Source organism: Phalacrocorax carbo, chromosome 1 (assembly GCF_963921805.1).
Source record: "Phalacrocorax carbo chromosome 1, bPhaCar2.1, whole genome shotgun sequence".
NCBI lineage: Eukaryota > Metazoa > Chordata > Aves > Suliformes > Phalacrocoracidae > Phalacrocorax > Phalacrocorax carbo.
The window spans coordinates 200,258,490-200,282,814 of NC_087513.1; the positions used below are offsets into that span (position 1 = coordinate 200,258,490).

The 24,325-nt window shown below is 43.5% G+C and overlaps 1 protein-coding gene across 1 annotated transcript; it reads right to left on the reverse strand.

The window, feature by feature from the left end:
* On the reverse strand, positions 1-11,845 carry RAB39A (RAB39A, member RAS oncogene family). The gene is made up of 2 exons (XM_064438382.1): positions 11,409-11,845; positions 1-2,861 (listed from the first exon to the last, which is right to left on the reverse strand). Exons 1-2 carry the CDS (start codon positions 11,729-11,731, stop codon positions 2,435-2,437), a joined length of 750 nt encoding a protein of 249 aa, XP_064294452.1. The 5' UTR covers positions 11,732-11,845; the 3' UTR covers positions 1-2,434.
* Positions 11,846-24,325: the final 12,480 nt, after the last annotated feature.

The following is a 24,325-nucleotide window of genomic DNA, read 5'->3' on the forward strand; positions in this document are numbered from 1 at the left end:
TTTTTTCATACAGAATGAAAAGCTTGTTGGCTCCAGAGTATTCAGGAAGAAAAGCTTTAAGACAAAAGATTTTAACCTGAAAGTAATGAAATGTGTAATGAAATCTAGATTCATAGTAATAGCAATACCTGGTACTTATAAAGCTGTTTTAATATATTTAATTTTCTTTTTTTGGTATGGCAGAAAAAAACAGTATCCACATCCCATGGTGCTAAACACTCTACAACAGGTAGCACACAGAGAAAAGAGTCCAGACTGAAGATCATACAGTCAGATTGGGTCTCAGCAGTCTTTGTGAATTTGAGGAAGAAAGAGCATCTCTATTTTTGAGATACAGAAGGTGAGGCACAGAAAACATAAATGCCTTGCTCAGAAACACACAGTGAACTAGTGGTAGACTTTGGGTCTGTTTACTCCCCAGCCACCGATTTATTTGTTGGCCCATTCTGTCCTCTTAAACAACTAAGAGAAGATCTGAGATATAATTCATGGGCCTAGTATCATAGGGGAATCGGTGTCAAATGCACACAGCCTGATTCTGCACTATCTTCTGGCATCTGTAGTCACTTACATTTACCTAAAGAGGGCCTAAAATACCCTCAAATCAAAACTGATTTGGTGTAAACGACTAATATATGTAGTTTAATCGAGACTCAGGCTCACAGCAATTACTTTGTGGCATGCTGAGACTAGAATTAAGTAACTGTTTTAATTGCTAATGAATTAAGGCTAATTCCTGTTTATATTAAGGCCTCTGTATCCCTCTATGACAGTGTAACTGTGCCTCAGCGCAAGTGAGACTCAGGCTATTGGAAAAATTAACCTTCCAGTTCCCTTTGAAGTCAATAATTTTAGCAGCCCTAAATGAATAAAATAACTAGAATCAAACAACCTGTCTCTATACTATGGTATATTTACAAAAGCATTGTAAAAGGACCTAAAAGTAACCTGAGGGAAAACCAATTATGTTTGTTGAAGGGAAGAGTTAGATTAGATAGACTTGTTGCCCAGCCTTGAAAATGGAGAATTGTAACACGATAACACACCTTTACATGAAGATAACTGGCTTGATGTTCGGTGGTTATGAGTATGCCCAGATAAATTGTAGATGCTTATCAGCTCTGGAGATCAAGTCATCTTTTTATACTACTACAATAAAATAGAAAGAGACTTATTGGGTATTTAAGTGCTAGACATATAGGGCATAGTTTGTATAAAGCTAGTGTGTGTTACATTCAGAGCAGTAGGAAGATGACCTCAAGCTCAGCAAAATGCTACATGATCACAGATTTTTCCTATTATTATTGTTATTAAAAGCTATTATGTGTTGCTTTCTTAGAATAGGGGTTCTCCAACTTCGCTCTCTGTTGCCAAGTATTATTTTAGAAACCCTCTCCTTTCCAAACAATCTATTCATAACCATTTTTGTTTTAAAACCTTCATTTTTTTAGACAACAGTCTAACATGTACTGGCTGAGAATAAAACAATCCTTGCTCTATTCAAATTTAAGGCCTGGGTCCCCATGGGTTGCAGCACTTTTTAACTTAGTTTTACTTCTAGTTAGAAGTAGATTTGTTTTTTAAAGCTAATATGGAATTTGTTTGTGTAAATTAATATAATTCCCTAGGCATCACTGTGGCTATGATAATTACTCAGCTGAGGATCTGGCCTACGAAAAGTAACTCCAGTGGTTGGGAAATCTGTTTTGTATACAAGTCAAATAACATCTGGATCATATGTGACTTTACATTTAAGTTCATTGGCAATTCAGAAAATATTTAATAATAAATTTCATTGCTTCTATTCCCCATTTTCATATACAAATAAATCATCTTTTCTAAAACATTCTTCTTCTTTAGTAAGGCTTGTACTCATAGTCATATCAAAAATGTTTGCTATTGGACCAATCTTTCAGCTTGCTTTCTTTAGTGTTATCTTTATTATGAAATTCTACAGCTTTCTAAACTTTGATGGTCATTAGCAACCCTGCACTTGAGTAAAGAATCACATTAAAAAAGTATAAGGTATAATATTTTCTTGTCCAAAACTAAGGCAGGATGAACAAAAGTAATGAGCTCATCTGAGCCTCACCTCACAAGCCTTGATTTTAAACAGTATTCAAAATACAAAGCCCAAGAGAGGATGTTGTCACAATGATTATTGCGCTTTCTCAGTGTCTTGCTATCGGATTAGTTTTTCCTTTAGCAATTTATAATTTCTTTTCCTGAAGACCACACAAAATTATTGTACTCTGGAAAGAAAAAAAGCACTTAAAGTTTTACGAAGTTATGACTTGGGCAGAAGGATACAAAACCAAATTACCATTCTATGACTCAGCTACGTCATGATCTAATATTGTTTCAAAATTATTATTGTTATTTAGGTTGGCATCATCTTCTGAACACCCGATGTGCTCTTTGGCATGCTACAAGTTCAGCAGATGCACTGTCTTCTGGGCTTTACAGCTTCTTCTGACGAATGCACAACATTTGGAACAAAGCCGCTCTTGACACCTTCCCATCCATCTTGTATTGATATTTCTCCTTTTTTTACAAGTTCATAGATGTCTCGTGTAAGAATTGTAAAGGACTCTTCAACATTCGTGGCATCTTTTGCTGAAGTTTCTATATATTTCATACCACAGTCAGACGACAGTTTTTCAGCTTCTTCTCTTGTAACCTCACGCTGTGACACTAAGTCACATTTATGTCCGACTAACAGGAACACAATCTGAAAGGGCTGCACATGCATTTTTGCTTCTTCTAGCCAGTCTTTCACGTGTTCAAAAGATCGTCGATTTGTGATGTCAAACACTAGTAAGCCACCCACAGAGTTGCGATAATAAGAGCGTGTTATTGATCTGTGAAGGAAGAAAGAAGAAAAAGGAAAATTAAAATACATTTTCACTTTATTCATAAATACATTACTCTTCCACGCGGCAATGTGATTTTATCCACTATAAGTTTTATGAAATGTCTTTGCTTTTTTAAAACTAATTGGAATTTATTAATTCACCTTCTACACACAAAAAATGTTCCTTTTTCATTTTTTCTTACATTAAAACATTAATTTCTAAACATTCTTGAAGCCAACATCTTCAGTGTGAATTTTGAATGCTGAATTATTCTGCAAAGTACTCTTTATTAGCAAATTGTTGCACATGTTCACAGAATAAAATCTATGTATTTATTTGTCAAATACTTGTTGATGTTAAAGTCTGAGCCCTTCAGTTTTATACAAACATGCACTTCACTTTGTTCCAATCAATTATTTCAAACTGAAATATGTAGGCAGATGTTGAGAAACCTGGAGCCTAAGCTTGCCGATCTACAAGCGTATCCTTTTGTATTCCTTGCAGAAAAATTCTTTGATATGAAAGTTTCTACAGATAATCATAATTCTTTGTGCTTGCAGAATTCAACAGGTAACAGACTAAGAAAAGAAACTCCCTAAACAAAACTGTCCAAAAGCAACTGAGCTGGGCAAACACACTTGTTCGAGAACTGACAATGAACACTTCTACCCCCAGCATCTCTCACACAGAGGTTCAAAAGCTCTTTATAATTGCATTTACTCTTTTTTGGCATGAGACTTCCAGGATTGGCAACAGATATTTTCTACTTTTGAGCCCTCTACATTCCAGAGCATTCGCTGGAAGTAATTTTGGAAGAAGAAAACCCTTCCCCTGGTTGAAAAGATTTTTTTAATATGCTCTAGAAGAAGAAAAAATGTTCATTAGAATGTAGAGCGAGAGAAAGATATAGGGACTAAAAAAAGATTCTAAGTCTGTAATCATGAGCAATAGGGGAGGATGGAGAAGGCAAGAAAAGGCAGTTTAAAGGAAGTGACAGCCTACCAAGGAGTGGATGCAAGCACTCGTTACTAGCATAAATATATAGCTACTGTATATATAAGTATTCTCCAACTGAAATGAGATGCACAATCTCTATTATCAGTCACTATTTGAAATTCTAATTTAGCCAAGAATTAATTCCATTTTATCTTATGATTATGAAGAGGATTCAGCCTCAGAACTTGCTTTCCATAACAGTAGCTTCTTTTGATTTTCAGTTCATTGCATTTCATATAGTGTCTTATAACAATTTGAACATAGAGGTATAATTAGCAGCAGTAGTCATATTACAGACAGGTAAGTGCACAGCTAGATAAGGCTTAGGTTTCTTGACATATCTAAACTCATTTAGCCACAGCAAATGGCATTTGAAATGGTTCTATTTAGATAACAGGGAGGCCTTGTTTGTCCTAATGTTTAGAAAGATCTTTTCTATGTTCCCAGCAATACAATCCATGGAGTGTCTCTCTGAAAAGTTTAAATGTGAAGACAACAGGATCGTACCCTCAGATTAATTCTGATAAGCTGGATATGAAAAATGACACATGGTTTCACAAAATTATTCAAGACCTTAAATGAGGGGTGTCACATTTTGTGAAGTATTAAATAAAGGTGCCGTAAAGATCTGTTTCATGTTTTCTTAAGCATTTTTCTGCTGTAAAGCTGTTGCAAACATGAGTATATTAAAATAAATCAAGTGATTCTAAAAAGGAGTGGAAGTGGGTGACAAAAACGGGATTAGATTTGGAGAAGCAGAAGCCAATACAACCTATTTTAATTAAAAACAAAATCTTGAAAACAGTTATGCCAAAGAAATGCATTAGCCAGGGAGGAAAGTAAGTTAGTATTGAAAATGCAGTGCGTCATTTACCCAGCATTTCTATATAGAACAATGTTATATCATGTATCTATGAACTGCAGTACTGGAAAATAGCCCTCCATGTGTTACTGGGTGCTTAACCACAGCAGTCAGTACCCTCATGTGTTGCAACTCACTTCTGCAGAGATATGCTAATTTAAACAAGCTGATGATCTAAGCCATTATATTTAATTACATGTACATATTGCCTGTAATGGAGATGATGAAAAAGCATCTGTAAATTTGCTCTGTACATCTCAGAAACTGGGTGAATATAAGGGAGAGACAGCAGTCTATTTTCTATACTTTTGGTATGTATAATTTGAAATTAGTTTTCTCATTACCAAAGAAGGTTGATTTACTGGAGAGGCTTTAGAAAACAGTGACAAAAGAAAAAAGTAACACAAAAAAGTTTTAAAGATACAAATGATGCATATGATAGCATGTTATGTGATTGTCTAACATCTGAGAAAAGGATGATGTTTGTTAAAATATGGTCTACAAATATTTGAATAGTTTTACTACTAAATGAGTTATTATTTGCAGTTACATTTTAAAAGAAAGTATTTCTGACTAATAAGGCAAAATTTTGAAGCAGAAAGTTTAGGCCATCAACTGGGAAAAAACAACTGGACATGTGAAGGCAGTAGGTTGTTCAACAGTACCCAAAACATCTTACAGATGCAAAATATTTTACTTAAATATGACAACCAGAGTAGATTAAGTATTAGATATATGTTTTTAGTAGACAGCTTAGACTTTTTTGGAAAATGAACTGTGTGAAGTGGATGTACTTCTGCTCACTTAGGCCCTGTATCTCACCTAGAAAGAATAAAAGAGCATTGACTTAGATGGTCTGGTGGGTCTCAGCTGTTTTTTTGCTTTGTGTTTTTTCTCTGTAAACCTAAGCGCAAGGGGAATTTTTGCCTCTTATTAATATTATCGCTAATCATTATAGGACTTTTAAGTGCCTTAAACAAGGGTTAGGCAGAACAGTAACATGGACATCTGAAGTTGTGCTCCACTCAGCTGCATGTCTAACCATGGTGTCTGAATAAGTTTCCTGGGCACATGAGTGCTTTGCCTCTGCACCCACTGCGAGCCGCTCAGCAGAGACCACCCTGCCTTCCCTCTTAGCTCAGGTCCAAGCTGAAAACAAACCATTGCTCCAGGTGAGTGCCAAGAAGGGTTCTGGTTGGGAGGACTACCCAAGAGCATGCCAACACCCTCAAATGAGTTCAAGCTCCTCACAAAATGCACAGGAAATTTCTTTTAGCACAGCGGAGGGACCTATCTTTCACACAGATGCCTCATGCACTACTTCACAAGGCACAGGTCAATGTTCATAGAGCCCATGGTACAGAGGCTGCTCGAGGGTTTTTGCTCAGAAGACATACAGCTTTATAGACTTTACAGTCTATGTCAATGTACTGCATATGTCTTCACTGAAAAGATTGATGATGAGAGTGCATGGTAGCCAACAAAAACAAGGAGGGCTGACAGTAAAAGGCTCTTCATGCAACAGCTGGTAGACTTGTAGAAAGTGGACTGGTAGACCTTGGGAAAGATGTTATGAATGCAAAAAGTTTATATGTATTCTGTGGAAGGCTGAACAAGTACTGAACAAGAGACAGAGTGAGGTTTAGTAAATAGACAAACCGCATCAGTCTCCAGAAGTCTCTCAAGTTCAAAGTCCAAGAGAGCAGAGTACTCAGCAGAATCCAAAAGCTCTATCAGAGACAAGATATCCAAGTATGGAGCACAGACAAAACCAGACTGGCCTTTCTTGTGTTCCTTGATAATCAAGGAATCCACTTACATGACTATACACATTTTGGTAAGTGCTGCAAGATGAGACTCCAAAAGCAAAACGAAATTTTTAAATCCCCTACTGTTATCACTTTTTGAACAGAAGGAAGAAAACCCTAGGGTCTTGCAAGTTTTTGAAGCCAGGAAGAGGAACTGCTGACAGGTCAGGTTTGAGGTAGTTCAACTTATTCATAAAGGATATTAAAATTTCCATTTCTCAAATTATCCCCATGCAGATCCTAAATTCTTGTTGAAATGGGTGCTTCTCGTATAAAGTAAATTTTGATTCAGCTAATTAATGTCATTAAACTAGGGCTATGGAAGGGAATGTGTTATTTGCAGCACCATGATTAATTTTCTGTGGGGAAGGAGGGAGAGAGAACTACTTCCTTTAGTACGGAGAAAGCCTTAGGTTAGGGACCAGGTGGGATTAAGGTGAAAAAGTAATGGCCAAAGAGCAGCCTTTCTTCTAAAACTGGGGAGACAGCAATGAAGCCCACCATCTCCTCCCAGGAAACCATTCAGAAAGGAAATGCTCGTTGGAAGTGGGAAGCAGAACTTAGTTCAGATTTAGAACCTGGCAAATCTGCCTGTGACTTTGAATAAAAGGGGCACTGAACTCTTAAATCCACCCCTGCAACTGTATCTATTCATGTATCTTATCTCTTTGGATAAAACATTTTGGTTTTCTTCTATTCCTTTGTGCCCGGTACTTCCTTGCTGCCTCCTCTCTCAGCTTCTCTTTCACAGAAGACTCTGAACCCTTCTCAAAGCCATAGCTAATGGACACCCACGTGTCTGCCTGGGCCTTGTTCAAGGTACAAGCTGATGTTTCTGGGGGGAACTTGCCTGCTTCCGGTGGCTACACAAAATGAAAGGAAACAACCCTCCTACTTAACAGAGGTGACCGTAACCCCTTGGTGGCCAGAGGCCTACGTGGCTGTGCAGCTCCTCCTCTTTCAGGCTGGAGTATGCATGTCACATTCGATGATATGTTACAGCCTCCAGTCGGTCCACACTAAATATGTGAACTATTATGCTACCTTTGCCTGAGAGTTACAAAAAGTGACATAAGCATTACTGGAAAGGTAGTTTTTATTTTCTCCCACACTCCATATAAATAAAACAGAGATTACAAAGCTCCTTATCTGTGCTGTTGTTAAATATGGACTCTCCTAGCATCCTCAAGACCATCGTAACTTTTTCTTTCCAGTGAGAATACTTGTATGAATAATATTTTTACTCATTTTGTATAATGCTTGGCATTTATAATAAACGAAAGGTAAATACAGATAAAGGGTTGGAGAAAATCAGTTCTTCCCTATTAGAACATGTTAAAAAGGTAAGACTGCACTAAGTATTAAAAGGGAACCATGACACTTTGATACTGAATGCTGTAAGGTTCCTCCAGATGGTTCTGTATTTGAAATTGCTGGAGGTGAGACTGCTCCTCAAGAAGTTATATGTTGTGATATACAGTAATGATACGTTAGAATGTTCTTCCAGAGGATGACTTTGAAGTGTTTAGTTTTAATTGGGAATATTTGGTAAACGCAGATCCTAAATTCTTTTTGAAATTATGCCTTCCCATGTGGAATACGTGTTGGTTCAGCTAATTAATTCTGCCTAAACTAGCATTGTGGAAGGGAAAAATACTGTTTAGACAGAAGTCATCCTCCTAGCTTAATCTAAATATTAGGTTAAAGGTGTAAGACCCTAATTAATACTCTCAAGAAAAGCCTTGGTAAGATGATGGCCACTCAACAATTGTTTCTGAAAATGAATTAGAAGATGTATTAATCACATCAGACTCTGGCTTTAGGGTGACTTTAAATCAGTCACAGTGTTTCCTTCTCATTATGATCTACTGATCTTTACCAGATGAACCAAACTTTCACTAAAAGCTTTATCTAATTTTGAAGACTTATTTTTATACTATGACTAAAGACTACATTGTAATGGTATTAATTTTGAAAATACATATTGCTTACTCAAAAAGAAGAATAAGAATAGTGTTTTATTTTCAAGCCATGTGTTAGAAACAGAATGTATCTAATATCATAGTCTACTAAAAAGTGGGTTAATGTAATTGAGGCATCCCCACAATATTTTGCCCCTGCACTCCTTAGTCTTAGCACCACTACCGAGCACTTTATAGCCTTGGAAGTCTCACGATTGAAATATATTGTTGGATTTAAATACAGGAAAGTTAAATAAATAAAATAAAAAATCACAGCAAAGTAGATGATGGGAAACACAGCCAGAGCAGCATATTGCTCTAAATGACAACTAATCTCAAGATAGAAAGAAACCTCGGGTGTACCCCTCATTTGCCTTAGTCTGCATTACGGCCCTGAGCCTATACTAAGCCAGTCTATAGGTTCTTGTTCTACTAAAGTGTTAAAGTTATTGATTATGTTGTGGTTGTCCATATGGCACATAGCACAATGGGAGATGCTGCTTAGTGATGCCTTACCGATGTCAAAGTAAATATAGACCATAACTGCCCTGTCTGAGCTCAAAATAAGCCAACTGTCCAGCACCAATGTTTGCAGCTTGCTCACCCTTCTCGTGGAAGTGGTAAGAATTACTTTATTTGAGAATTAATGCAAATAGTGCATGTTAAATATGATTTCTAAGACTGTGCCTGAAACCCCATTCAAATACAGCAGCATCAATGAACTAGACACATGTAAGATTTTTTCCAAAACAATTTCTGCAAGAAGATAAGTGCTGTCTTAAAGAGAGCGTGACGGCAGATGTGTCACACCTTACCTTTCCCCTGGGAATGTCGCTAATGCCTGGGACCAAAAGAAGGGGGTTATTATGCAGCCAGTAGTTTGCCCTGCACGCAGGGAACTCCCCAGGCAAGGAGCTTTAAAGGCAGGTTTTACCTTCTCTAAAGTACCAATGCACGTGAACCAGAGCAGAATTGGGAATCAGAGCAGCAAACTGCTTGGCGTTTCACAAAATTAAATTACTTCTTGGTATGATTAGTTCTTCCCCAAGACCATCTTTGCTTGTGATGTGTAGTCTTCTCCATTAGCAGAGAACAGAATGTGCAAGATTTTAACCCGTGGTGTGTAACTTAGTAGAATATTTATAATTTACCTGAGTAAGTGTAAAACAGACCATACAATAAACGCTATGATATTTGGTACACCAAATGACAAGAAGCTCTTAGCAGAAAAACAAACACAAATGTTTAAAACTACTTCCTTCAGTTTGTACCTTCTGGGTATTAGAAAAAAACGTGGCTGTATACTAATGGTAAATTTAAAAGCAACTGAATGCATGACTCATCACTGTATATCCCCTGAGCATTCCCGGGTTAAAGGTTGGCTATCATTTGATTTAAAATGAATGCAAAACTCTGCATTTGCATTCTTTTCAGTCAAGTGCCTTGTCATTGGCCATCCTGGCTATTTGTCAGCAAATTCAAAATAGAGACATTATACATTCTTAGTCACTTGTTTACAAGTATTTTACGTTGTTTGCTGGAAAGCACAAAGAGGATGAAAAAAGCTAAGAGCTTGCCATTACCACTGTTAATTTCTTTGCTAACCCTTCAGAGGCCTGCCTGCAAAAACATGTATAAAGTTGTGATTGATGCAAACCCAGGAAAGTTTTTTTGTTGCTTCACTGCAATGCTCGTTATTGAAAAAAAAGGGTTGGTGTCCTCTGGTAAGGTAGCAAAACCCCACCCCTTCAGCTGAGTGTGAGAATCTGCACAACTGTTGCAGCAGAAGACAGGGAACAGAAAAAAATCAATTCTGGCCAGTGAAGAGACTCATTTCAACCCTACTGCTAGCATCCCAGTAACAGCAAGGGTGTGGGCCAGGTACCACGCAGATGGGCTATGCATTAGCCTCCCACCTGACTTTGCACCTACTGAACCCCAAATCCAAACGAAAATCCATACACAACTTGCCTGAACTGGCAAGTGCTACAGATACAACAGCCGCAAGAGTGAGTGAATGACAGTACCAGTTTGTACGTTGGGGAATGACTGTGACTCTTGGGGGCAAGAAAAGAGGGTAGTTTTGCTACCTGTTTGTGACAGCGAGGAGAAAGGAGAGATTTAACAGTGCAGCATTTGAGCTAGTTTAGCCACACTATAAACGACAGAGGTATTAGTGAAGGCTCCTGGCAACCGTCTGCAGAAGGCAGATAAAACACTAATAAGGGACTGCAGCTGGCTGCCCGGTGGCTTCCACACACTGCCAAGGCTGCACTGGTGCTTGCAGCGCTGCTGTGCTGGAGGGAGGAAGAGCAGGGAGGTGGCCTGGTCTCTCCAGATTGCATGGGAGGGAGAGTTATGGCAAAGGGAAATACTGCAGAGGAGGATGAGTTCTGAGGTGATGACAAAGTAAGAAATGCAGAGTGAAGCAGGGGCCTCCTGCTGCAAAGAAGGAGAAAAATGCGGCGGAGGGATTGCTGCTCTAGGTCCAGAACTTCAGGGCAAAGATGAGGGAGGGAAGGAGAAACACGACAAGGCCACTTGTTACCCCCTAGTGTGAGCTGGGAGGGGAGGGGTAGCTGTTCCCTGGTGGGTGTGAAGGGAAAGGGTGGGGAAGGAGGAAGCTCCCGAGGGCGGGGGTGGGGGGGAACGGGTGGGCAGTGGGGCCAGAGGGCTGGGGGGCCAGAGGGCCGGGGGGCATCGGCAGGCAGTGGGGTGGTGAGGTTGGGTGGCAGGGGGGTGGACGGCTCTTTGGGGCACAGCGGCCAGGTGGGTGCAGAGTGCGATGTGCTGGTGGGCGAGGCAGAGCCCTTGGGCGGGAGATGTGTCGGATGAGGAGGGTACGGTGCCGCGGGGGCGGCGGGGGCCGGCAGGTCTGGCGGGGCGGGCGGGAGGGGCGTGCGGGGAAAGATGCGGGGTCCTGTACCTGAACCGCTCCTGCCCCGCCGTGTCCCAGAGCTGCAGCTTGACCCTCTTGCCGGGCTCAATCTCCACCAGCCGGGAGAAGAAGTCCACCCCCACGGTGGGGTCGGAGTGCAGCGGCCCCGGGAAGCGGCCCTCGGTGAAGCGGTGCAAGAGGCAGGACTTGCCCACGGTGGAGTCGCCCAGCACGATAAGCCGGAACTGGTAGATCCAAATCGCCGCGTCCATGGCGGCCCCGGCCTGGCCCGGCTCCGCCTTGGGGCTCTTCCTGGGGCTCCTGCGCGGCCGGTGCCTGCACCGCGCTCCGATCGCCCCCACGCCCGGCATCGGCGCAGCGGGCGGGCGGCGGCGGGGAGTGCGCGAGGCCCGGGAGGGGAGCCGCTCCCGCGGGCGCAGGACGGGGCCCCCGGGCGGGAGGACACCGGCGGCGGCCGGAGGCCGGGTTCCCCCGACCCGCTCCGCTCCCAGGCGCCGCGCCGGGCTCCCGGTGGCTGCCCGGGCGGGGTGGGGCGGGGCGCGGCGCGGCGCGGCGCGGCGCGGCGCGCGGGCGCTGTCCCTTCAGCACCCGTCAGCGCGGCCCCGCTCCCGCCGCCGGCCCTGCCCCCCGGGCCCCGCCCGCTCTGCGGCGGCGCGGCCGAGTCGCCCGCCGGGCCTCCCGCCGTGCGCCATGTGCGCGGCCAGATGGGACCACCCCCGGCGCGCGCGGCGCGGCGGGGCGGGGCGGGCTGGGCAGCGCAACGCAAGGGAGCGCTGCCCCGCGCCTGCCCCACGGCGGGCTGTGCGGAGGGGACCAGCGGTCGCCCTGCCGCAGCGAGTCTTGCCGCTACAGCCCGTGCCCGGGGTCCAGCTCGCCCAGCAGAGCTGCTGCTCGCGTGGGCAACAAACGTGGGGGTGGGCCAGGAGCAGGGGGATGCCAGGGGGAGGCCTGGAAAATCTGGGGAGGGAGAACTGGGCTGTTAAGGTGTGAGATTTGCAAAGAAAAGTGGGAGCGGAAAGGAAGTAACTGGGGGAGGAGCAGAGGAACCAGGTCAGCAGGTGAAAAGGCGGCAGGGAGCCGGCAGGAAGCTCTCGGGGGGGGGGTGGGAGCTGGGCACGGGCTGGCCGGGGGAGCGCGAGCTGGAAAAGAGGCAGGCGAACAGGGAGAGGTGGTCAAGATGGGCTGGGCAAGTGGTGAAGGGGAAAAGGAGCGTTAGCAATCTAGATGTTCCCAGAGAGAACCTTGAGAAAAGGCATAATACTGGAAATGATGGGAGACTTACACTCTTCATTTCCCTGTGGAACAAGCTGCATGTATTGGGCCTTTGTGAACCTACCTTTACCTACAGTAATAGAGCAATTCTGTCAGTAGAGATGCCCACTAGAGAAATGTCTTTGCCCCCCTGGGATCTTCAGCTAAGTATCATGTTATGGTAATTTTGCTGAGCAATAGATTCCTCATTTCTTTTAAAGTCTCAGAACCACATGAGATAACAATCACTAACAGGCCTCAGATGGCTGGTGAGAGCATTAGAGCCAAATAAGCAGAAATACTAGGACTTCTGGTAAACAGAATTGCAGCTGCCTCTGCAGATTGGGCTGGGGTGCGGGAGCCAGGGTCAGAGAGCCTGAGAGCCCAGCAGAGCAGGCTGGGTGAGAAGGTCAGCAGCAAGTAGATCCTTGTATGAATGGGCACTTTGATAGTGAAAAGGACAGGGAGAGGAGATGGGCAACATCTTTTTTCACACAGCTTGCTGTTTTCCTCTGTTAATGTCAGGCACAGATGCAGCTAAAACCATAACTGCCTGTGGCTGGTTAGGGGCGTATCTGGAACCGCGTTTCTTTTGTAACTCTGTGGGGCAGTTTGCTATGGCGAGTGTTCTTATTGCCCGAGTCTGGGTTTGTTATCCCAGTGTGTTCTGTGGTCACTAGTGTGAGACGAGTGTGTTTCCCCCTGTAGGCTTGGGTAGACCTTTCAGCTCCACAGTGTGGGTGGGTGAGACCAAGGGCACCTCAGACCTTCACCTGACCGAGGGCACGGTGAAGTGAGAAGAGGGGTTTGCGTGCACCGCTCAGGAGGTCATGTCCTCCAGTCCCCAGATGAATCTGGCTGAGATGTGCAAGCGTGGCTGGCCCTGAGAGGCTTGTCTGGGTGACCCCAGAAGCTTCCAGCAGAGACTTGGCCTGGCAGCCCAAACTCTATAAAAGGCACAGCCAGGAGCTGCCAGAGGGATTTTATTTTGCTGTGCAAGCTGAGCTGAAGCTGCAGGATGCCGCCAGCTCCAAGAATCTGGACTCTCCAGGGACCTTTCGGGCTGGCCAGTCAGTCCCCAGGACTTAGTGACTGTGTGCTCGTGTGTTTCCTCCTGAACCCTGCACATTTTTCCCCTCTACTTTCACCAGCTATTCTTGTAAAAAATAAATTAAACATAGCTTGTACTTAACTAGTTGCTCCTTGAGTAACATTTAAAATAAAACAATGCTGACTCAGATATATGAACCTTCAGAAGGGTAAAATCGGTCCAGTTCTACATGGGACCTGATTACAGGTGATTCCTAGGGATCTTTTCTAAGTGTTCTGACAAAAGTGACACGAACAATAAGTATTTGCGTATGAAACAGAGATGTGAGGTATGTGGTATCAATACCTCTGACACTTGTTGAATGTGAATAGGGCAAAATTTTAAGTGGACTTTGCTCATTATATGTAGCTCCTCCATGGATCACCTCCCTAACGCCCACAAGCCTTCAAAGCCTCAAGTACGTGCTCACTTGCTTAGATGCAGAGCAGATTGCTGTCCTTTGCACATCTGGGCTCAAAGAACCTCACACTAATGAGTTACACAGCTCATTTCATTCCTAACAGGTGAGCAAAGTCAATTTGCCTACAGCATTTACAGCTGAGCTAAATATGTTTGCAAATATTTTCAGGCTTCCAGAGTCTGGTCTGTCTAGCTAAGCTTGTCATTGTAGAAAGACAGTGGTATATAAATTCACGTATATCCAAAGCACAACCTTATACCTTCATTTGGGACCTTTTGAGTGTCATATGTTAAATGCTACCTAGGGAATCTGCATTTGTCATGCATCCTGAACAAGGTGGGTGAATTTTATTACCAAATAGTTTAGTTTTTTTTAATTTACCAGTGAGTACAGAGGCCCTGACAGTATGCAGTCCATCACAAAGACCTCTGACCAGCAGTCAGAAGAAGCAATCAAAAATAAATACACTTTGAGGAGCCGGAATGGTTAAAACAGAGATTAAAGCAGCAACATGAACCTGATTTTCCCTCAGTCTCCACCACTTGGGCACTGGCAGCTTGGACCTGCTCTTCTCAGGACGGGTGAATCAGACCTAAATTCTGGGAAATGATAAAAAATCTAAGCAAACCCAAACTTCCACACCAACTGCATTATTAGTTACATGACTACATTAAGCCATAAATCCAAGACCTTGCAATCTAAAAATTCCTCATTTCTTTTAACAATTTGACTTGGCATAGATTTTTCTCAACCTTTGGTAAGTGTGTAGGTCATCAGGGATTATGTAGATCACAGTGCTCCTGAAGAATGTGCACATGTGACTACATGGAAGTTTAGAGAAGCATCGACAAAAGTAATTGATTCTCAACCCCAGTCAACCTAAGACTGAGAAACCATGCTTTCTGCTGCCACCCAAGAACCTAAGAGAACTGAGGGACAAGTCTGGAAGCAAGATGCTATCCATGCCTGTTTTACTTGCCTAGGCCTGGAGGCTGATAGAGCTGCTCATTTTGTCACAGAGACTTTCAATAGATGTAAGCTGTTGGAAGATGCTGCCAGCTATCTTTTTTTTTTTTTTTTGATAGAGTAATACTGGAGGTGGGATACTCCCTACTAATGAGCAATGACTCTCTTTCCCCTAAAATGTCATCAAGCCAGGTAGGTTTCACCTGATGGTGGGAAGGACATTTCATAAACACAACATTCTGGTAATGTTTCTTCCACAGACTTCTTTGATGCACATGTGTAAATTTAGTATCAGAGTAGCAGAACAGCACTATGTTGAAATGATTGGGCTGCCATAAAGTTCTCATAAGTGTTATGAGAACAAACCTACTGCCCTTACTTTTTCCAGTTCATGGTATTTGATGGGTTTCATGCTTCCTCCTGTAGTGTTAATCAGTGAGTCACTCCAATGCTTGCTGAAGCTAGCGCTCCTGCTGCTGGCTGGGAGGGCCAAGGTGGGTTGGCAGCAGCAGCAGATTGAGGCCAAGATTTTAATGCCACTCTTGGTGTAAGCCTTCCCTTTGGAAAGTTTCCAAGAGTGCATGTATCTCCTCAGACACCGAAGGCAATTGGGTAGAACAGGAAACCTGCAGGACACCAGGCCTGCTAACTCCATGGTCCAGAGAAATCCTCACCAGTACTGACAGCAGCAATGGGATGTTTCAGCTGCTCCAGTTCAACTTCTTGATTTTGCACCCAGGTGCCAGGGTTCACCTCTGAGCTCGCTGTGGTTAACAGCTCCGTGTAATGCTGGGGCTTATCTTACTATGCCAGCGTTACAGTGTAGGAAGTGATAGGATAGCAAAGAAGCACAGAGTATATTCACCAGGCAAGGTGGTGAAAAAAAAAACAACCTGAATAAAGGGAAATCTGTTGGAAAGTCTTGTGTTTATTGCTTAGCATCATCTTATTGAATTTTTTATTTGTTGCTGGAAGTTTATTTCTGATACTGTATCTGGGACACCTGAGGCTCTTCACAGGTGAAGGAGAAAGGAATATTCTAGGAAAACATGGTAGGAGTTATAAGCTTCTTTCAGTTTATGGTATTATTAGTGATTTCCTGTATATATTTCAACAAATAAATGGTCGGTGAGAGTATTTTTATAGTGTCCTAAGTCTCTGTGTGGTATTGTGGTTGTTCATTCAAAGGTACACTCTGACCTCTTAGAAGATGCCCTTGTTTGATCAGGGTGTTCCTTATATTGTTGATAAATATGTGCATGGTAGAACATCAGTATAAACACTGAGCTGTCAGAATCCATGGATGGATTTATAGAGAAAGAAATATCACCATAAATAAATAAATAAATAAATGTCTGTATACAGATCAACATTGTTCATGAGGCATTAAAATGGCTCTGTGGAGATGATGCAAGTGAAACTACTGCACAGCAGAGTGAACTCACAGAGGCAGTTGGTGGAGAACAGAAACACCCAGCTGGGACAAGGAAAACTTCTCCTAACTCCTCAGACCTGATCTTCCAGAAGGACCTACAACATGACTTCAAAGACAAGCCTGGGAACTAAAAGTCATTACTTTTCAGAATATTAAAAACTAAGGACTGAGTATTTACTCAACAAAAGTTTTATAGCCATTAAATATTTTTATACTTTTCCTCACATCTCACCAACTGTTAAGCCATCCCTGTTTCACACAGGTAAACAACCTCTGTCTGATCTACAGGCCCATCATTGTCTCACCTCTCTTTGCCAACTATCTATCTCCTTCCTCAAAATATTACTAATATTATGGTACGCTCAGAGCAATCACTCCCTGCTTGATGTTTGCTGTGTCAAGATCAGACATACAAGAATTGTATTTCCCTCCCAAATGTCTGTTTACTCCAAGTGTAATAGATGGTATATCTTTCTGCAGATCTTGCCGTCTTAGACATCTAAGATGTCACCTTAGATAGCCACAGTTACAGAAGCACATCATACTCAGTAAAGTGTCAGGAAAATACAGGAACATGCAACATGCTCCAATAAAATACTGAACTCAATTCACGCACATTGACATTTCAGAGCTAATGCCTAACTGCATAAGGATCTGTCTGTAGACAGCGTTAAGATTGCCTTTCGGTGAGATTAAGAACAAAACCAAAAATGGCAATTTATTCTACTATATAAAACAAGTGAAGTATTTGTTCTCTTGCCTTCCTTTTTGTCATTTGTCAGTCTTATACCTCAGTCTTCCCTTTGTCATTTGGAATGACTCCCTCTAGGATTCTGTGCATTCTTTGCTCTGATGAAGTCCATCTCCTACATGTCTCTTCTGTTTGGGAAATGCTGGTGTGTGAAACAACACAGATTTCTGCTAACAAGGAACACTCCTTGTCTGAGCCTTGTGCCATGGACACTTTGGGTACATTGATCAACGAGGTACTTTTTTCTGTAAGCATTGTTCACTACAATCCATTGTCCACTGTCATGGTCATTTGTTTTCAACCAGATTCCCACTTTTGCTCCAGACATGTTCTGTGATATTTTCTTAAGAGGAGTATTGTTTCTAATTGCCTTTCCAATGTCTCAGTCCTATCCAGTGCCTACAAGTCGTCTCATGCTTTATGCTGTTGCAGGCCTCACAAAGGACACAGAAGACACTGATATGTAAATGTAATTACCGAGCTAATTCAGGACAGGCAGACAAGTGTACCTGCACTGTTTGCAAAAATTAAATGAAGAACTGCTGTGTATGGTACGTGCCACTGAGTTTAGCCTGCCTGAAAGAATTGCCCAGACAAAAGAGCTGTGATTACATCTGCCAAGCTTGAACTGACTAGATTAATCCAGTATGAACTGGTAACACAGGTAATGTTTCTTTTCTTGTAAATTACTTGGGTGGGAGGCTGGAGGGTTATAGAAACTGCAGTGGCAACTGTTAATTGGCCTCAGGGATTGAGGATGTCAAAGAGATTAGGCCTTGGGCCTCGGGCCATGTGATTAGCAGAGCCATTGCCAGCTTATATTAATGATCTAATGCAAAAGGTAACACATAGTTAAGATGACAGCCCTTCAGGGGCAACCACCATACATGGTCATCTGATACCACATGGAAGTTGAAGCCCAAGGGCTGCAACACACAGAATCTAAGCCATCATCCATAGACCCAGCATATCAGCCAGTCAGAATGAGTGACCTGTTCCTCTGGGGTTACTGGTATAGGAGTGGTCTAAACCAGACTGGTGGGGTGGAAGCTGTGTGTGATATGCATGTTTGCAGAACAGGAATCATTATCCACTTGCTATATCCATCATCCCAGGCAAATAAATACTAGACTGTCACCCAGTACAGCACTACACCACCCAGTCTCCCCATGACCACTGCATGCACAGTGTAGACAACTTCCATTCAAAAAAAGCGACAGCTGCCCTGCACCCCTACTTCTGCAGAGGCTTGTCTTAGGCTTTGTAACTGGAAGTAGGTCCCATGGTCTTCCACCCCAAACGCCATCCCCTACACTTCCAGTTGGAGTGCCACCTTGTTTACACTGGAGGTAGACTGAGTGCCTTTAGGGCAGGAAGTCTTCCCTCTGCCTATGGGAATTTAAAGGCATTTAAAAGTGAATAAAGTTTCTTAAAAATTTAAGAGATTATGCCTCTGCTGAGAAAGTTCACATTACATGAGGATATTTAGAACAAGAGGTTTGTAAAAGGATTCATTCATGGATGAAATTTTCATAGTAGATGAAATAATCAGAAGGGGTTAGCAACCCTTCCCTTGTACTGCTTAAAAGGCTACTGTCAGAGAGCTATTCAAGAACCTTTTACACCAAGGAACTTCAAGAAGTGAGCCTAAATGAGAAGTGACCCAGACTGCTGGGTTATGTGACTGAAGGCTCATCCCCACGAACACAAAGGAGCAGAGGCACCATGACAGGCAGGGGAACCCCAGTAACCTCACCAGAGCAGGCTGAGCCCCTGATGGGGCTGCTCCCAGGGCTGTCACATGGGAGCCACCAGCCCCATAGGTTGGTGGACACCCCCAGCTGAGTCAATGGAAGACACTCCCCATCAACTCCCCATCAGTCCCATTACAGAATCAGAAAATTACTGCCTACAGGAGCATGGGACTCACTATGGGAAGCGTGAAAGAACATTTTGGGGTTGTGCAAGACTTACTATGGGATGTTTAGGGGAAGGACCAAAGACAGGGGAATTGTACTGAGGAGGAACAAGTGTGGAAAAATACAGAAGAAAGGGGATAACAGGTTACTGGTCAGAACACTTGTGCTGAAGTGCAGCACGGGCCGGGGCCTTTGCCAGCCAGGACTCCATCCCTGGTGGGGATGGCTTTGGTGTGCTCAAGAACACAGATAGCCAAACTGTGCAAATGACCTGTTGATCATCAAGAAGTGCAAAAGCATGCAGAAGTAACTGAAGCAAGAAGCAGAAAACAACAACAAATCAGAAAACAAATGGTGTAATCATCGATGAGGTATTCTCTAACCAATCATGTAACTAGGGGCATGGAAAGGTACTGGGATAACTGGAGGTGGCTGAAAAAGACTCTGGGGAGGGAGAACCTATGACCCTGCTCCAGGATGCAGGACCATCTCTGCAACGTCTGGGGAACTTGGGGAGTAGAAAAGAGCCCGGGGAAATCCATGACCCTCTGCTAGGATGACACAGCATAGCACCACCGCACTGACCCACCCAGCCTCCTTCCAGGATTGGACCATCTCTCACACAGAACAAGGAGCTTGTGAAAGAAACCACAACACCAGCCTGTCCAACTTCTCTCCCTCACTGCACCATCTCTCCATGGCACAGGAAAATAATGCAATTTGTAAAATTGCATACATCTTTGCATTGAGCATCATTTGCAGGGGCAGGGTTTTTTTTGAGGGGATGCAGGGGTGGCCTCTGTGGGAAGGTCACAGCTGCACTGGACACAGCCACTTCCAGCTGCCTCCAGCAAACCCACTGCAGGACACAGCTGAGCACATTGGCCAAGCTGATGGTGCCTCTCAGCCCACCTCTGAAAGAGGTATATTTAAGAAAGGGTGGAAAGTGCCAGCACAAAAGAAAGAAGCAACCAAGCTGGAGAAAGAGGAAAAAGAAGACCATGACTGAGCATGGGCCTGAGCCACATAGCTGCCCAAGCAGGGCCCACAAGGTATGACTCTAAAGGGACTGCTACTGGTGGAGGAACCACCGCTGACCCCAGTCCCTACATTGCCCATTGCCTCACCAAAGGGACAGTGCAATGTGTGGCAAAGGGGTGGGAGAACAAAAAGAGGGAGAGAGGTGTGCAGAGGGAAGAAGGAATGTTTTTTCTGAGGGTTTGTTTGCACTCTGTTACAGAACAAGGTCTTTGAACTCGCTTCCAAGAAGGGGGAGTTTCACTTCCACTACCCCTTACAAGTCATTCTGTGTTACTGTCAGGGATATTCCTGTCTTTCCAAACTAGACCGTTCTGGTTCAGAAAGAAAAACATACAAGCCTTCCACCAGTGAAGTTCTGCTCCTGATCCCAGCTAAAACATACTTTGAATCGAAGCAGAACTTGGTATATCTTCTGACCTCAAGACTGAAAATGAAAATTATTATCAGCAGGTCAAACCCTCACCCTGTCTGAAATATCTCAAAGACCATTTGAGCACCTTTGCTCTCAGCTCTTCAGTTTTGATGCCCAGAATGTGTCTGGGTTCAAAAGGAGAGCTCTCTGGTGTTGTAGTAATCAAAGATGTTTAGGGATTCTCAATGTTCAAATCCTGGAATGCTGCTACTCACATGCTATGACTGGTTCAAGCCACCATATTGATACCAGCTGGTATTCTGCTGTCTTTTTGTCTGCTGAAGGATATGTGTTGAAGGAAAGAAGCTTCTTATACCTGCCTGGTGTGCCGTAGCAGACAAAGCTGACATGGGGCACTATTCACTGGAGAGCAGCGACAGGCTGCAGAAATTTGGCCAGTGGAGCAGCTGAAGTGAGACTGAAAATGCTTCGGCCTAAACATGACCCCTAACTAGAAATATCCTGGGTTGCCCAAGACTGAAAGAAACTTGTACACTGGGCATAACTGGCAAAGTTTTGGTAGCGGGGGGATACAGAGGTGACCTGTTAGGAGAAGGTCATGGACTGCCCTTCAGTTCCAGCTGTTTCCAGCTGGCTTGGCAACAGACAACGCCAACCCACTGTGTGCCAAAACTTGAACCAGAGAAGCATATAGCACCTCTGTGAAAACATATTTAATGTCTAAGAATCCAGTCTGGGGCAGTTAAAAAGCATAAGAAATGTGCAGTGGCAAGAAAGGAAACCACTATGTGCTGATGCCAACCTCCTGTGCTGCTTGGTGCCTCACTGAAGAGACTGAGTTTTTAGCAAAAGCAAGGGGAGTGGAGAGGAGAGGTGTCTGGACTGAAGCTGAGGTGTTTTCCATAGGTATTTCATTTTTATCTTGTTTCAGTACTCCTGAATCAGTAATTTAAGAATATGTAGTCAGCAATAAATTAAAAATCAGTGAAATTTCCCAACATGACTGCTATAACCACAACAACTAGACAGATTAGAAAATACAAGTGCTGGTCTTTCTTAAGATTATGCTTTATTTAGGAGCCAGTCTGGCTGTAGTTGGTTCAGGTGTAATTTGGTTCAGAATATGGATCCTTGAGCTAAGATCTGCTCTGGAATGATTCCTAGCAAATTCAGCCCTTAAGAGAAATGATAGAGAACAAATGTTAAAGGCAGTAAGAGTACGAAGCTCTTGTGTTTCATTCTTGCAGATAAGAAGGTGTAAGAGACCTGTTCTGGTGTGAAGTCCATCTAGGCCATTATCCTTTCTCAGACTGTAAGTGAAAGTATGTTAGCACTGGTAAATGTGGTGAAGGACACTGGATCCACCTTCAGAGGCATCACATTGAGACCTTTTTGATTCTGTGAGTTAAAGGTAACTCCTTTTCCAGGGTCTTTGAAAAGTTCAACTGAGAGGTATGATTTAAGCAAGTGCAGGTGAAGTAATTTTTGACTGAGGGAGGATGCTTCTTTTTTGGAGAAGACTGTGCACTGTGCAGGGTTGTATGTCAGTGTGTGCAGATATCAAGTTGGATTAGCTGGTAGGTAGGATAAGAGGCTTGGCAGCTGTCTTGGAGCTGCCATAGGTCTGGGCTCCTGAAGGCTCCTGGGGTCCTGGAGGTACAAGGAGGTCCAAGCCAACTACTGGAGAGACCAGTAGACTGGAGAGATCAGGTGTTGACTGAGACCCATCTGCATGTATATATCTCTGTTCATGAGTCAAGGGAAGAGCAGGGATCCAGGGACAGTTACTGGGGAGATCCATAGTGCATATGTGTAGATGTTGGTCAGTGTGGGAGCGTGCAATGTAAACTGGAAGGCCAAGGGCAGGGTCAGTTACTGGGTAGACTAAGTGTCTAAGGCCAGCTACAGGAGGGATACATATCTTATATATGTATGCATTTCACACTAACAGGCCTTTATCTTCAACTGCCAAGGAGGGGGACAAGATTAGGCTGTTTGTGCCACCTGTGTTTATGTGGTCAGCTGTGTATATGTGTGTGTATATATACACATACATATAGTGTACAGCATCTGCAGGCCTATTGGGAATACGTGCAATAGACCACCTCACTACTGCCTGCATGTGGCAACATGGAGCTGCAGCAGCCTTGCCTTTGTTGGGCTACCGGATTTGGCAAACCTCAAGCCAATGAGTTGCTCTTACAATATAGAAAGAAGCTCCAGCATTTGCAGATGAGTGACTCTGCACAAAATACACTATTCTCACGACACCCTTCCCAAACCTTCCAAGGCCCAAGCCCAGCTCAGGTCTTCAAGCTTTCTCAGGTGATGTGCTGCCCAGGGAGATGGGGAAGACATGACCATTCTTTCCTGGGGTTTGATGCACCAGTTACAGAGGGCAGATGAGCATCTCATTGCATGGCAGGCAGCAGGAGCTCCTGAGAAGGAGCTCTGTGACAACTGGCTAAACCTATCAACTGCTTACAATAATCACAGGTCATCAAAGAGCACTTCTCCCTGAAACATGGGGAATCAAAAAGTCAAACAGTCAAGAAAATGGCAACCAGTTCTGGGCAGTGGGCCAGCTGCATTGGCACTGGGCGAGCACAGTAAACAAGTTAGATTATAATGCATTGCCAGTACAGGAGAAGGCTGGACGAGCCCTTGACTGAGGCAGGGATGCTGTGCTGGTAGAGAACAGGCTGTTCCTGAAATGCATTTCAGCTACACCTCTATGGGGACAGGAGAGATACAGGGGACTCTTTATCTTAATGATTTTAACACCACAAGGTGGGCAGATGATTCCACAGTATATTTCTCTACAGTGCTTTGTTTACTGTTTTCTTAAGTTTACAATAGCAGCCTCAGGTCATTACTGGGGGACCTGACTCTGGTTCCTGGCCTGACTGGCTGTTGGTGGGGGCTTGCTCTAGCAATGCTTGAGGAAGAGCTAGAGTGGAAGGAAAGCATGTTTTAATTTCCAAACCCCGGGGAGGCTGCAGTGGATGACAGCAGCACTATTGTATTCTCTGCAAAACCTGTTCCTCTGCCAAGTCTAGAAGGGGGTGAGGAGCTGCTTGCCCCCAGTGGGGAAACACCACAGACCATGTAAGCTAGGATTGACTAGGAAGATCTCTGAGTTCCTTCTCACCCATACAAAAGGTACAGCGTGAGTCTGAAGAGATGTATGTAGGGAGGCAGAGAAAGATATAAAATAGGCAGAATTGGAAGGAAGCCATACATAACTTTCTAGAGTACTAGTGTGAGATGGATGCACCCGCGCCTCTATTCAGACGAGTATTTGTCTGTATTGCATGTGCAACAGCCATTTAATCCACCAACAAAAGGTCACTATGAATGCAATGCAGCAGAACAGTGCTGAAACTTCAACTGATAAAATTTATTTATAATGTGGAAGTGCAGGGACAGAATTTGTAATTTTATCTAACTTGAGAAATTAAATAAATATCTCTGGAGTATGTCCAACATCCTCACAGTTCTTAAAATATACCTACTCCATAAAACAAAGGTGAAACATCTGTATATCTGTCATGTTTCCATGTGTGTATATTACTGATTTGGCAGAATTCACATTTTAACATTTAGAGTTTGATGATGAATGTTAATGATTTTCCTGGAGAAGCAAAAAATGAAACTGCTTTTCCTTCCTCAAGACATACACTACAGTCTGGCATGC

What these genes read in the sequence shown, in the direction of transcription:
- RAB39A (XM_064438382.1), bottom strand. Translation starts at nt 11,731, where the DNA reads ATGCCGGGCGTGGGGGCGATCGGAGCGCGGTGCAGGCACCGGCCGCGC. An exon ending in GCGGGGCAGGAGCGGTTCAG is followed by an intron (nt 2,862 to 11,408) that starts GTACAGGACCCC and finishes CTTCCTTCACAG; the next exon opens with ATCAATAACACGCTCTTATT.